General features: G+C 38.7%; 1 protein-coding gene across 2 annotated transcripts in view; it reads left to right on the forward strand.

Annotated features, from left to right (window-relative positions):
- The window catches only part of JAM2 (junctional adhesion molecule 2), a 38556-nt gene that overhangs the window by 22487 nt on the left and 2035 nt on the right, over window positions 1-14034 (forward strand). Inside the window, exons 2-8 of one of the 2 annotated variants that reach the window (XM_074928807.1) lie at window positions 481-546; window positions 5740-5853; window positions 7057-7209; window positions 8984-9189; window positions 10680-10782; window positions 12531-12638; window positions 13427-13442. In XM_074928807.1, the coding sequence (XP_074784908.1) occupies window positions 481-546; window positions 5740-5853; window positions 7057-7209; window positions 8984-9189; window positions 10680-10782; window positions 12531-12638; window positions 13427-13442 (766 nt within the window). The remainder of the gene's footprint in view (window positions 1-480; window positions 547-5739; window positions 5854-7056; window positions 7210-8983; window positions 9190-10679; window positions 10783-12530; window positions 12639-13426; window positions 13443-14034) is intronic. The other variant, XM_074928817.1, reaches the window with a different exon arrangement.

A 14034-nucleotide genomic window follows, 5' to 3' on the forward strand; every position in this document is an offset into this window, starting at 1 on the left:
ATTACCGCACACATATTTTTATGCAGTAGAAACTGTATATGTATATATATAACTATATATATATTCTTCAGTAAACATGCCTGCCTTGTAACAGGAATACAATGAAAAATACACTTACGGATTAATACAAGTCTCCCCAGTTAGAAATAGACTGAGACATTACCCCAGTATAAAACAATGTCTACTGTTTATATAGAACTTCTCACATGTAAATATTATCATGCTACTGTAGAAGAGAAATATCACTGTTTTTTACAGGTGCCAGGGCCTGGAGAGGAAAAGATTAATTGTTCAAGGCCACCTACATGGCCAGCCCTGATCTAGGTCTTAGTCCTGTGCTGTGTCTAGTAGACAATATCTAATCTGTCCAGTGTAAGGAGGTCTCAAAAATACTGCTTGTAGCTGTTGAAGCACATATGAAATTGTCAGTGTTTATTGCTGAATTGTCTTTTTTTTTTTTTTTTTTCTGTTCCCTTGCAGATCCTAACGTGTCTGGAATTTCCATTGAAACGGATAACAAAAATGTAAAAGCAGAGGAGTTTAAGGGTACAGTATGGGCACTGCTGTGATTATTTTCAATATATACACAATGCATGAAAGCTATGTATACAGAAGTTGTGCAGCTGCTAAGATTGTCTTCCTCTTTCCTGAGGGGTCCTGATGCTACTTTTTCCATTGACTCTTTGTGTAATCTTGGTTTTGTCCCCATTTTCTCTTAGTTGATGTGGGATTGGACTAGATGCTCTGCAGATGTCCTTTTCAGCCTCATCTATTCTGTGATTGTCTGACTTGTTTGTCAGTACTGGTAGCTCGCTGTCTAACTTCTGCCTGGTTTCCTTCCACCAAAAATGATGATAACTGATAGAAAGGAGAAGCATTAACTATCTGACAAGACAGACAAGTGAGGAACTAGAGAGAGAACAACTGTAAGTCAGCTAATTGTCAGTAACTATAATTTAATGGCTTTTTTTTTAATTGTCAGCAACTATAATGGCTATTTATGTATTTATATATGTATGTTGTATGTAAAATGACAATTGGCTTCCAGTAATGTGCTAGAGAAGTTAAGGAGGCAGGGGGGAAACCCTGATGTTTGCTGGATAGATGAGAAAAGGATCCTAGTAGTGTGCATGTGAGGTTTGTGGGTTATGTGAGGTATTTTTTGTTTGGTTTTTGCATTTGGTTGGAATGGAGACAGATGGGAATTTAGGAAGTGAAAGAATAACTTGAGCTTTAGGCTTTATTCATCTGTTTGAGGTAATACTAAAATATTTTAGAGGTTTCTAAAACTGCTGGCTGGGCTCCTGTCAAGTATTCTTGTCACTTTTGGGGAAGAAAAACTTAATACATTTAGAGCTCAGGACAGGAAAGAAGAGAGATAAACTATTCAGGTAATATTAAAGCTTGATTAGGTTCTATCTTTTTATGATATGTGGCTTGCATTTTGTTCTTTTGTTATTTGTATGATAGAGATCAGTTTAGCATGGTTCAGATGCTCAGTTCTTTTTGTGTAGCAACACCAAGGGAGCAGCAGAGGCTGATATATGTAGCTATTCAACTGAATGCAGCTGTCTGAAATACTTTTTTCTTTTCTCCTCCAACTCTTGTTACTGTAGAGGAAGGTGGTTAGTCACTGGAACAGGCTCCCCAGGAATGTGGTCACGGCACCAAGCCTGTCGGAGTTCAGGGAGTGTCTGGATGATGCTCTTAGTCATATGGTTTAGGTTTAGATAGTCCTGCAAGGAGCAGAGTTGGATTTGATGATACTTATGGGTCCCTTCCAACTTCAGATATTCTATGATTCATTCTATAACCAAATAATAGCCTCCAGACCAGATGAAAGAAATCCAAATTAAACATTGTCAAGACCTCTCCAAGATCCCGGAAGGTTCTTTCAGGACTGGCAGAGCCTGTGTTGATGCACAGCATCCTGTGGGCCTACCTTAATGCAAGTCAAGTAGACCTGTTCTGGAAAATATCTCTCGCTGACTCCATTAGTATGAGAAGAAGTGTGAGGGGGACTATAACTAAGGAGGGGTTTATTATGTTTTCTCTGTTCTGCATGTGCTCCCTTTCTCTGGATAATATTAGTGGGAGGGCATCAATGCTAGCTTTTCCTGAAATGAAAAAAAGTAGCATGCAAGAAAGAGGCAGCTCATTCAAGATGGAGGTGACTTATTCAGCTGAGAACGCTTCAGCTGAGCCGTCCCTGTGAACTAGTAGAGACCAGCTCATGAGACCAGCCAACTGTCACAAGGTCAGTAGCAAAAGCAAGCTGAGCTTGAATGATGGTTTTTCTTTGTTAGAAGGATACAAAAACAAAATGGAAAGGAAACTTAAGCAAATCTTAAGATTCAGGAAGCCTCCACCCATACACTCAACCTGAAGTCAGGAACCTCAGGCTTCCTGAGTGTACAGCATGTTTTTTGAAGCAGCCAGTGTGTGTGTAACATGTTTCTGGCAAAGAATGCCCTCCTGCTGCAATTTTTCTATCAAGTCTGGACATTTTTATTCCCTGTGAGAGATCACCAAGGCTACAAGTCTGGCTCCTTGGAAACTTTCGGTTTCTCTACAGAACAGACCTGGGAAGTCAGACTCCAAAGTATGAGGGAGTAGATCTGTCAGTAGCTCTTAATTGCCCTCCAGCCTTGTTTGCTGAGATTGGAAACGAGAGTGCCACTTAATGCAGATGGACTCTATGTTTGAGCAGTGGATGTTTGTCTGCTGAAAGCTAGAGTCATTGCCAAAACTATAAAGACTTTTGATCCTTGATACTCTAGTTTATATTGCAAAACAAGGAGTCTAAAGGTGGCAAGACCAATATTGTATTTGTTTCTTTTACAGAAGTTTCTGGGAGATACTAAATTTTACTTTATTAATAGATTTGGAGCCAGTCAGATGTGTGGTTTGATTCTTGCCTCTGATGTTGTTTCCCAACAATTCTTATTATTACCTTGATTTAAGAGTTATTTACCAGGGAGAAAAATACATATATTTCAGCATGCTGTTCCACAGAAAATGGAAGTGCAGAGACACTGAGTTTGTGTCAGTAGTTCATCTATACAGTTTGTCATGTCTTCTCTCCCTCTTTAGTTCCCCCATAATAACTATAGGCTTGACATAGACCAGAATTACTATGATGCAACTACATGGTAGTGATGACATATGCTGATGCCCAGCTGTGAGGGAAGAAAAAAATAACAGTTGAGCTGTTCCTCATTAGGAGCACTAATTTTGATTTGTTTCCTACCCAGTTATGGGTATATATATAGCAATAATAAGTAACTTGAAAACTCAGCCTCTCTGTGAAATTTGGTTGGTGATGCCTACTATACATAAGTCAGGGAAACTTGAGTGGACAGACAAAAAGATGAACAACTGTATGAACCTTCTTTTCTTGAACTCAAGAAAAATAAGATGTAACTGCCAAGGGATGTTGGGAACAGCCTCTGCCCCCAGCAGCTCTGGGGGTTCCTCCCAATACATCTGGAGGCCTTGGGGGTCTTTGTCCCAGGCCACTGGACACAGCTGCTGCTTTTCCATTTGCAGGTTCAACCAGTAGCGAGGTTGCGTGTGTGTCTTAGGGATGCATGCGTGTGTGCACGCACCCACACATACACACACTTGTGACACTGGCACTGCCAGCTACACAGACCGCCACAGACAAGGCACTGCCTTCAACAGCCCCCACACAGACCACTGCCTGGGTGAAGTGCTAAGGCTTGGACAACAGGCCCAGGCCAGACCTATAGATGAATCCTGTATATTTTATAACTGAAAACCATTGTGCTAGTAGGTATTGTACTAAGTTATAACAACCCACTTATGCTGATGTAAAAAGTGCTAAAGCATTGAAATACCGAAGCCTGAACAACAGGCCCCAAGCCGAAGCTGCGAACTTAGTGTGTAATCATTAACAAAGTGTGTAAGCTCGCTAGTGAAAGATGCAGCCTAGAATATAATCAGTAGTGAGGGTGAAATGCTGAGAGAATGTGTCCAGCTTCCCTTGTTTAGCCTCGTTCAAGGCTGAGAACCCAGGTATTTGGCCTTGTTAGAAACTCCCTTGGTCTCACCCCCCAAGCCCTGGCCAGGCTTTGGGTGGAATCCAACAGGAGAATGAAACCAGAAATTTTCCACTCAAAACAAAGGTGCCAGCTATTCTGGCTTGCCAATCTCTGGTATATAAGGCTGGACCCACTCACAGCGACTTTGGAAGCCTCACATATGGGTGGATGCACTTGCCAGGACAGGCTCTGCAAACCCTCGCTGTAACCGGGGCTCCCCAGCCACTGCGGGTCTGGGTGATGGTAACATATGAAAGTGGTGATGGATCTTTCCTAATCACTTTTCTCTCTCTCTCATGTAGTAATGATTTGATGCATTACCCTGTATTTTCCTGTTTGTTGCTTTAGGTGCACTATTCTGCCTTTTCGTACTGCATATCTTCTGTATTACTCTGTTACATTATTTGGTTATCACCAGTAAAATACACCTACTCTTTTCACTGTGGTGTCTGAGTTTAATCGGTATCCTTAATCAGAAAAACACTGGGCTCATATAAAGCATTATAAGTACAGACAGCTGAGCCTCCTTCCTCCTCTCTGGCTGGTGGAGATTGAAGTTCAGTGGTGAAAGCCCTCACAGAACACTCTCTAGATTCGCAAACACATACATGTTCTTGCATCCCCTATGTACCAGCACAGTCCCTCTGTCCATCTGCTACCCCTGCCCTACTCATCAGCTTGCCCAGCTTGAGGTTTGCTTGTAAATTACACACTGACCTCTAGGCACACCAGGTCCAGAGAAGACACTGTGCACACGCCACACACACTCTCTGCCACAAGCCCAGGGGTGTCAACACCCCCAGTATGAACCCAGTTGCTGGCCCTAAATTTACTCAAGCCACTGCTCTCTGCCCTGGTAGCTTGCATTCCAGGCACGTGTGCTTTGAGACTCACCAACACACACTCCCAACATCTGTGGCCCCTCCAGCTACTGATGCAGAGACCCTCACTTGCTCCAGTTGCCCCCACCACAGTCCCATCAGTTTGTTTGGAGATTGACAGTCTTCGTCACCATTTCTGTTAGTCCCTGTTTGTCATGCTTGTGTCTGTTTCTGTTTGTTGCTGCCCCCTTTACTTGTTATCACTTTTGCATTGAAAAGGTCCTTGATTGGGAAACCTTAATGAAGCAGACTCACTTTCCATACCCTTACAATAACCAATGTGAAATTGTAACTAAATACATGTTACTTACGAGAATGTTTAACCACCCTACTGGTATGTTTTCCATCTGCATTGTTATAAATTTAAACAGTTAAACTACTGATACTGAATTCAAAATGGTAACTCACAAAATACTGTTGATAACAGGGTCAGAGTCTTTTTTTAATGGTGGTATGCTCACTGACGAAAATATTTAAACCTAAAATGAGGGTAGTAATACAGAATCTCTGCCCACCCAACATTGAAAGATCTAGTCCCCAACATCTGAAGTTTGATCCGAAGACCACTGAAGCATGGGAAAATTACTAGTTTCTGTTTCCCCATTGTGTTTGAGTAAATCTGGAGAAGGTCTGATGGCATCACACTGAGAAGTAGATCTGGCCCTTGCTGACTGCTCAAGTTCTTTTGCAGGGGGAACATTAATTTCATGGAGCCTGGATGCGCACCAAACATAATGCTAATGTCTCTAATTTTCCCTTTTGTGGTTTTTTTTTTTTTTTTTCAACCCTTCTAGAGGCTATTCTTAGTTGCAAGCACAAATTTTCAAAAGCGATGAGCTTAAGAATAGAATGGAAGAAAATCCAGTCTCAAGGAGTCTCATTTGTCTACTACAATGGTGACTTTACAGGTACAGTACTACAGACTTGCACTGATAGTTTAACATGTCATTCTCTAGCAGAGGTATCGACTCTTTCTTGTGAAATAACATTAGGAAAATGACTGAAGGACAATGCTTTTGACTCTGCATACTGAACAGCTGTCCTTTTGAGGAAAAGAATTCTTCCCCATGAGGAAGAAAAAAGTATTAATAAAATAATCAATAATTAGCTATATTTTTAATTAAGTATAATATAATAAAACTCAAGACTAAGAAAATGGCACTGCACATTCCTTGACATTTTTCAAAAATGAATTTACATGCAGATATAAACTCCCCAAAACGACTTCAAGCTCTGCCCTTCTATCCTACAAAGAGGTTTCTGAATCTTCCTGTAGAGCTGGAGGCTTAGATATGAATAATGCAGCAATTTTTGTATGCATAAAATATAAACTCAGCTGTATATTTTAAATTATTCGTATTCTTTTCAGAAGTGGAATATCTCTTTGTTTGTTCTGAAAAGGACTTACTTTAGCTTTATGTGTATGGGTCTTTGGTTTTTATTTACACAATAAATGAAGGTTCAGGAGTCAAATAAAAGTGCAGCAATTTTTTTAGTTTGTAGAGCTTGCAAGTTGTGCTTGTGTTGTTGATGAACTTGGTTTTATTTGCATATATTTAATTTAGAGAAACACTGGAACTCATGGTTCTGTGTGTGCATGTAGCTTTAATTTCATAACAAGCTGTAGAATAAAAACCCCCTCATTGTAAGAAGTCTGATGGCCATACCTTTGCTAAATGCATCAAGTTTTTCTTGCCAAGTTAAAATGTCAAATACTTTGCTGTGGTCTTGCTCACAATTCTTTCTGTAAGGTGATTAAGTTATTGATTGACATCCCTCTAGTGGAAAATTATGTCTTTTTTGTCACCTGACTACTGCTATACATGTTTTTTGAAATATCTGAAGAAAAAAAGCATTCCATTTTCCAGCTAGAAATGTATGACAGATGTAGGTTTTTCAAACTGAGTTTTTTTAAAACTAAATGGACAAGTTGTGGAAGGTTCTTACTGTCTTGGGAGGAGGTTACATTTTGCTCCTTGGTGGTAGATAACTAATGCTGAACAAATGAGCAGTACTTCATACATTGTACGTGATTTCAGAACAAGCCAATGAGATGTAAACATTAGCTGTAAGCAAATAGCAGAAACCTCTCTGTCTGTTCTTCCTTAAAGGTGATCTTCGAGGCCGAGCAGAGATGCTGAATACAGGAATCCGTATTAGAAATGTGACCAGAAAGGATTCTGGGACCTACCGCTGTGAAATCAGTGCAAAGAGTGAAGAAGGGCAACGCCTCGGAGAGGCTACTATTACTCTCACAGTACTGGGTACAAACTTTATTACTTGGACTTCTGTAAAGAAACTGAATGGTGGCAAGGGGTGTTGAAAGTAGGGTTGTCCATATGGTGTGTGACTGATGGGTTTTGGGGTCTTCTTTGGGGTAGGTTTATAAACATATGTGCACATATACTTTCTACAACATAATTTACAACAGAGCTTCTCAAAATGCACACGTATTAGAAAGGTTTTGTTGATATAAATGTGGATTTCAGTTCTCAAAACTTATCAAATACACTGATTTATGTAACGGTGAAACTTCCATTTCTACTAAAAATGAAGTCACTCAGTGTCCAAGAATCTGGATAAGCTGATCATGGTGTTTGGCACTGGAAAGTCAGCATCTGTCAACACTCATCAAATATTCCTAAGCAGCAGTTCATTCCAATATGTTACAGTCTCCTCCTGATTTGTTTGTTGGTTGTTTTTTTTTTTTTTAAGGAGAAACTGCTGCAGTGTCTGTGCAGTGCCAGCCAGCAAGCTAGCAATCTGTGCACTTTATTTACATGAGAGGGTGTTGGCTTGGGGGGTGCTTGGTCTTTGTGGGGTTTTGTTTGTTTTCTTTCCCAACTGGGGAGAGGAGGGAAAAGTGAATACTGAGTACATTCTCCTTACATTGTTCTTTCCTAGTCAATAAATAGTAGAGGCTGGTAGTTTTCTTCTTTTTTCCATATAGGAATAAAATACTTGCTTTTGTAGTTTCTAGATTGTTTTTTTCTATACAAAAATAATCTTTTAAAAATAGAAATAAAGGCTCAAAGTTCTTCATAAAGGATGCTAAATTCATGAACTTCTGATTAGCTCAAACAGTGAGATAACCTCATTTTTTACTTTTCTTCTACTCCCTCAACAGCTTTCCTCTTTTAAATGTGGCTTCTTAATTTGAAATCTTAGACCCCAACGGAGAATGTGTGTGTTGCTTACAAACCTTTTTGAAAACTAATGTGAATTAGTTAGTATTTCACTTGGTTTTCTTTATTTTTGCATTTTATTTTAAAATCAGCCAAGAAAAAGCTATGAATACTTGTTAAGGTGTCACTTGTGCTTTTAATGTTCCATGCATGCCTCTTCATCCTTCACTTTCATCTACATATCTTTGAGTTACCAAAAAAAAAAGTTTCTTTTCTGTTCACATAATAAAAATAAAGGAGATGTTCATCTTCATGGCAGACAGAACAATCAGTTCTCCTGGAAATGTTTTAGTTTAAACTGAAATTTAGTAGCCAATTGGTTTTGGTCTTCAACCTGGGATTTACACAATGGCTGTGATGATGTCCGGTCTTGGTAATTCTTTCTGACAATCATTTTTCAAAAACCAGTTGACAAATTTTAATAGAAAAAATATTTTTCCTCTTTCTCACTTCTGTTTTTAAATACTGGGGCAAGGAAGTGGGGAATTCTGGGACTACAGATTCCCTGAATTATCCCTCCTCTGACCATGAGCAAGAGTCCCCAAACAAGAAATGAGGTGAAATAAACTCTCAGGAGTTGGATGAGAGTGTATAGATTGGAGACAGGATGACACAGCATGTTGTGGAGGAGGCTGGGAGCAAACCTCTCCTGCATTTTTAGCAACTCATAAATTTTACTGTCCAGTAGCAGGACTCTCTCTGCCTTCAACTTCTTATCCAACACCTCATTTCATTAACGTGGTAGTTTCTAAGCATGTACACAAGTGCTCACCCCCTCACCAGTGACTGTCAAACTGTTGTCACATAGACAATACTGATAAGACTGTGTAACAAGTGCAATTTCATTGTCCAGTTGCTCCGACTACTCCAGTATGTGAGGTACCCAGCTCTGCAATGACGGGAACAGTAGTGGAACTGAGCTGTAAGGAGAGTGAGGGGTCTCCTCCGTCTGAGTACCAGTGGTACAAGAATGGTGTTGCCTTACTGGAAAAGACAGGAACAGGCAGTGCTAGAGCAGCAAACATAACTTACACCATGAATAAAAAATCTGGCACTCTGGTAAGTGTAATAACCAACTCTGTCATAACCAGCTATCAAGAAGACCCAATTTACTGTCTCATACAACGATGCACAGGGGTCTTAATCCAAAAATGCACAAGGTCTTTGTGAGAGATCAATGTCATGCTGAAATAAGTGCTAACAAATGTAAAAGGTGATTTCCACCTCACTCCACATCTCTGGCTTGTCATTAGTCTGAGACAGACAAATTGGGTGAGTTGCAAGGCTGCATTAATGATAAATGAGCAGAATCTAGAAAATATGTGACAAATTTCATCTTGTCAGCTAACTAGTGCCAGGTGAGAATGATCTCTCAGTATGTCAACAGACTTATATTTCATAGCACCTTAAAATCTGAAAAAGCAACTTCACACACTTCAGGAGAAGTGCAGCACTAAGGGCAGTCCAGGATCTGTGCAATCCTGTGGCATTTAAAAATTTTCAGTCCAGTACTTGTGAAGTCAGTGGGAATGAGCTGGGCCTGTAAGTAAGTTTAGTGGTTTTTTGGTTTAGTTTGGAGTCTTTTTTTTTTTTTTTTTTTTTGGGGGGGGGAGGGTGTGGAGTGGTATTCCTCTCAGAAAGGAGACTGGCTGTCTCTTTCCTATCCCTCCCTCATTAGCTGATCTTTCTAAAAAAATTGATACATAATACTTAAAATGCATTGTCAGCTGAGACTTTTCAGAGGAGTTGTTCTAGGAACATGCTACTCTTGTGCATGGTCAAACGTGGAAATTGAAATGTGACTGAGTCTTCAGAGGTGCTGTGGACATTTCAGCACACTGGAAATGGGTGAACTACTCAAAACTACTAATCACTTCTGAAAATGTATTTTTTAAAGTATGGAGTATATTAAAGGGAAAAAAGTTAACAAGTCTAATGATTTAAAAAATAAATACAGAGAAACACAGGAATTGACATGAGGTCAGTCTCTGTCCATCTACTGCTTCCTCATTTTAATTTTTACAGTAATAGTATTTGATAAGTAGTGCAGTTTAGCATTTCTCCATTGGAAGAAGAGAGAGAGTACCATTTCGGGACGGGGGGGAACAACCCGCAAGTTTTCTGTGGGAAACATTTTTTTGTAGTACATGATTTTTTAGTTTGTTGTTGGTTTTTGGTAAAATGAACAAAAATATTCTGATTTCAGGGATTCTGAAATTAGAGCATGTCTAAGAAAATGCACTTTTTTTTTTTTTTTTGGAAAGTACTGATCCACTGAAAAAAAAAAAAGTCCTTGTAGATACATTCCATCTAGCTAAAATGTAAGCCTAAAAGACCATCTTAGACAAGAAGCTGAAGTTAAGGACCAGGGAATGTGACTAGGGAATTGAATTGTAAACTGTAGTAGAATTTCTCAGTTCCTTTCAGGTTTTTTTTGTTTCAAAAACAACCAAATGAAAAAACCCTGTTGACATGTCAAAATTTCTATCCCACAGGAAATTTTGAATTTTTTTCCATTCTGATAATGGTTTTGGACTCTGTCTTAACAGCTATTTAACACGGTTACAAAGAATGACACTGGAGAGTATTTCTGTGAAGCCTCCAATGGGATTGGATTATCTCAGAAATGCTCAGTGAAGCGAATGCAAGTAGGTATGTGTCAAAGAAAAAAAAGGGTGGGAAACAATCTTGCCATAGGGATTATTTTATTGCATGATGCAACTGAAAAGCTAAGACCAGATGAATTATATCATTTTGTTTGATTATAGCATTTTAAGGGAGTAATAATAATAATAATAGTACATAAGTTCCTTATACATAGTTGCTGTGGCTACTTAAAGGATTCCTTTGTTACAGCACAACCATATCTTACTACATTTCACAGAAAAACAGCTAGTTTAGTACCTTAAAATTATTGCAGTAGCCAGCCTTCTAAGCTGCTGAACGCTGAACTTCACCAAATAGCAGTATCCGTGTGAAAGCCTAAATATTTCAGAATGCTTTTGTGGAAGGTGTACAGGATAATGTGCCCGTCCACTGGGTTATTTTCTGTATGAAAAGCCTCCCTTTTGAGATGCATTCATGTGAGATCTGAATGTAACAGATCAGAAGTTTGACTGAATGAGTCATTCATACCTGCCAGAGGAACACTGTATCTTAAAAAAAAAAAAAAAAAAAATCCTGCTGCCTGTTTTTTCTACTTGCACAGTGTAAGTGAAGTGTAACGTTGGTTAGCTAGTAAAGAATTTAGCAAAGGCTGAAAGGAAGATTCTGTAATAACCCAAAATGTATGAATGTTTTTGAAAAATACAAAACTAGATCAACTAGATCTTGCAGATGTGATAGGAAAGCAGATGGTAACAAATTCTAACACTGCGCAGAAATTATTATCCAAGTATTCTGTAAAGCAGTTGTCTGGTGCTTTCTTAGAACTTAACTGAAAATCACTGTATCATGGCTTTTTATGCATTCCTGGTTGATTATGAGCAAGTGTTCCACAAGCTACCAAGATAGAGCCCCGCTGTTGTGGAAATATTCACTGAAGTCCTAAATTGCTGTCAACTAATGCACAGAAACTGATAGGTCTGGGGGTAAAGTTCTCGACGATGTATTTATGTATGCTTAAAGTCAGGATCCAGATAAGTAATTGGATGGATAACAGAAATCTATGAAAATGTTTCTGCTGTTGATGCTTTTGTTTTTTCTAATATAGATGATTGTGTGAAGCTCTTAGTCATTATGTCAGGAAATGGGCATGGGTTCAAATAAACTAAAATAAAAATTAAAAAACCTTCAAAATAAAAATGTCTAGATGTTTCAGTAGCCCAGTGTAGAGTTTAAGTTAAGGCATTGGGGCTACAATATTTGTTGGCCTTTGTTTTGTGTTGAATTTTAAAATCATTGCTGTTTAAAAATAAAAAAGCACTGAATTTTAAATAATTTGCCTGAAGTTATTCAAGATTGTGTTTTCAACACTTCTTCAAGATTGGGACCTGATGTTGCCATCAGATGTTTCAGTTATTTTAGGCAAACTAGATGAAAACACTTGCTTTAAGACTTTTAAAGATTTCAAGATATTTTCCCTTGGAGACTTGAATAGTAATATTTACTGGGGATAGGTATAATGAGGAGTGTGTATCCCTTGACCTCTCTTATTCTTTCCCTCCTTTTGACCCAAAGTAAGCAGTTCAGGTGTATTAGGCACTCTTGTTACTGTGGCTGTGATATGGTAGTGCTTTTGGACTTCTGATCTACATCTGAGTGTTGCTAATTAACTTACGCAGCTTGTACCAAAGACCACTTATAGATACAAAAGGTGCCTGTAGTAATTAGGGGAAAAAAATCCAACCAATGGAAATTTTTACAACTTCCAACATTGGACTTATGTTTTATGATTACAGATGACCTTAATGTAAGTGGTATCATCGCTGCTGTAGTATTTGTGGCTCTGGTAATGGCATTGTGTGGCCTTGGAGTATTTTATGCCCAAAAAAAGGGCTACTTTACAAGTAAGTGAAATAAAATCACTCCTTCCTTGTATCAAAAAAAATATGTACTTCTGCTGGCTGTAACATGTCCTCCTTTTCAGGGGGCCTCTAACTCCATGATACTAAAGCTAAAGAGCTTTACAACAGCAACTTTTTTGGTGTAGACATTTTTATTCTGCTGACTTCTACTGCAAACAATACTTAAAAAACTGACATGGAGACGTTTGCAGTTGCCTAAGGCTACTAAACAACAACCTAGGGAAAGCAACGAGTGGAACCCTGGTTCCTAGAACCTCTCTGCTCTAGTTTTGAGCATGAATGGTAAAGAAAAGCAACAAAAAGCAATCCGTGCCTGTTTACTTTTAGTCTAAAAGGTCTGAGCGGCTGAGTTCTGATGAAGGGGAAACAAACTGGCTCCCTCTTCTGGGTCGTGGAGAAAGTTTGCTTTTAGGGATTGCTGCAAAAAGCTCGACACCCTCTCCGTAGTCTTTCCATTAGTGCCGGTAGAGTTCAGCAGAACTCGAAGAGATGCCAGATGTCGGGGTCTGGGAAGGTCTGCTGCCTGAAAGTAACAGGCTAACGGAGCTGCAGTTAGAGTTCATGTTCACTTCGAAGTTCATTTACCTTTGAAAGCAACATAATCTTTTTCTGTTTAAACTCACTATACCAAAAAGAGACATTTGATACAGAAACTCCTCCTAGAAACTAAAGAGCTGAATAAGCTATGAATAACTATTTCAAAGAACTTTAAATCAGCTAAGGAAACTACTCTTGTGCTAATTCTTTTTTTTTTTTTCTTTTTTCCCCAGAGGAAAACTCTTCCCAGTAAGTATCTTGATGCAAGCAGAACACAAATCACTGCAAACTTCATTTACATTTCTGATGATTTAATAACTGTGATGATTGATTAAGGCCTTTCTTACATGATTCTTTTACAGTGACTTATTTGAACACTGAAATAAACCTGATCCTACACACCAGCTGGTTCCCTTATTAGAACCAGTGTGCTGGTCAGAAAATGAATTTGTTTCCTCTTCAGATTAGACAAAACATGATCAGAACCAAATTGAACTGTCCTCATATCCATGTCTACAGATTATTTCAGGAAACATTTTGTAAAAATATAACTGGTGGAAACTTCAAGGGTGTCTGGTCTGCTCCTTTGATATGGATGTATTTCTTGCACTTAAATGTCTTAGTAGCAAGTGAGAATTCCTCAAGCTATTTTAGTGCTCCCACACAAGGCTAAAATTGTATGCTTCATTGGAGGCTGGCCTCCCTTTTTTTTTTTCTTTTCAAAATTTATTATTGCACTTCTAGGTAATAGCAGGTTAAAAAAAATAGTAATGTACTAAAGAGAAATACAAATATTACTTTAAAATACTGTGTGATTTATACTGGCCATGAACTAGACAAA

The sequence above is a fragment of the Athene noctua genome, chromosome 1, assembly GCF_965140245.1.
Source record: "Athene noctua chromosome 1, bAthNoc1.hap1.1, whole genome shotgun sequence".
In the NCBI taxonomy this organism is placed as follows: Eukaryota; Metazoa; Chordata; class Aves; order Strigiformes; family Strigidae; genus Athene; species Athene noctua.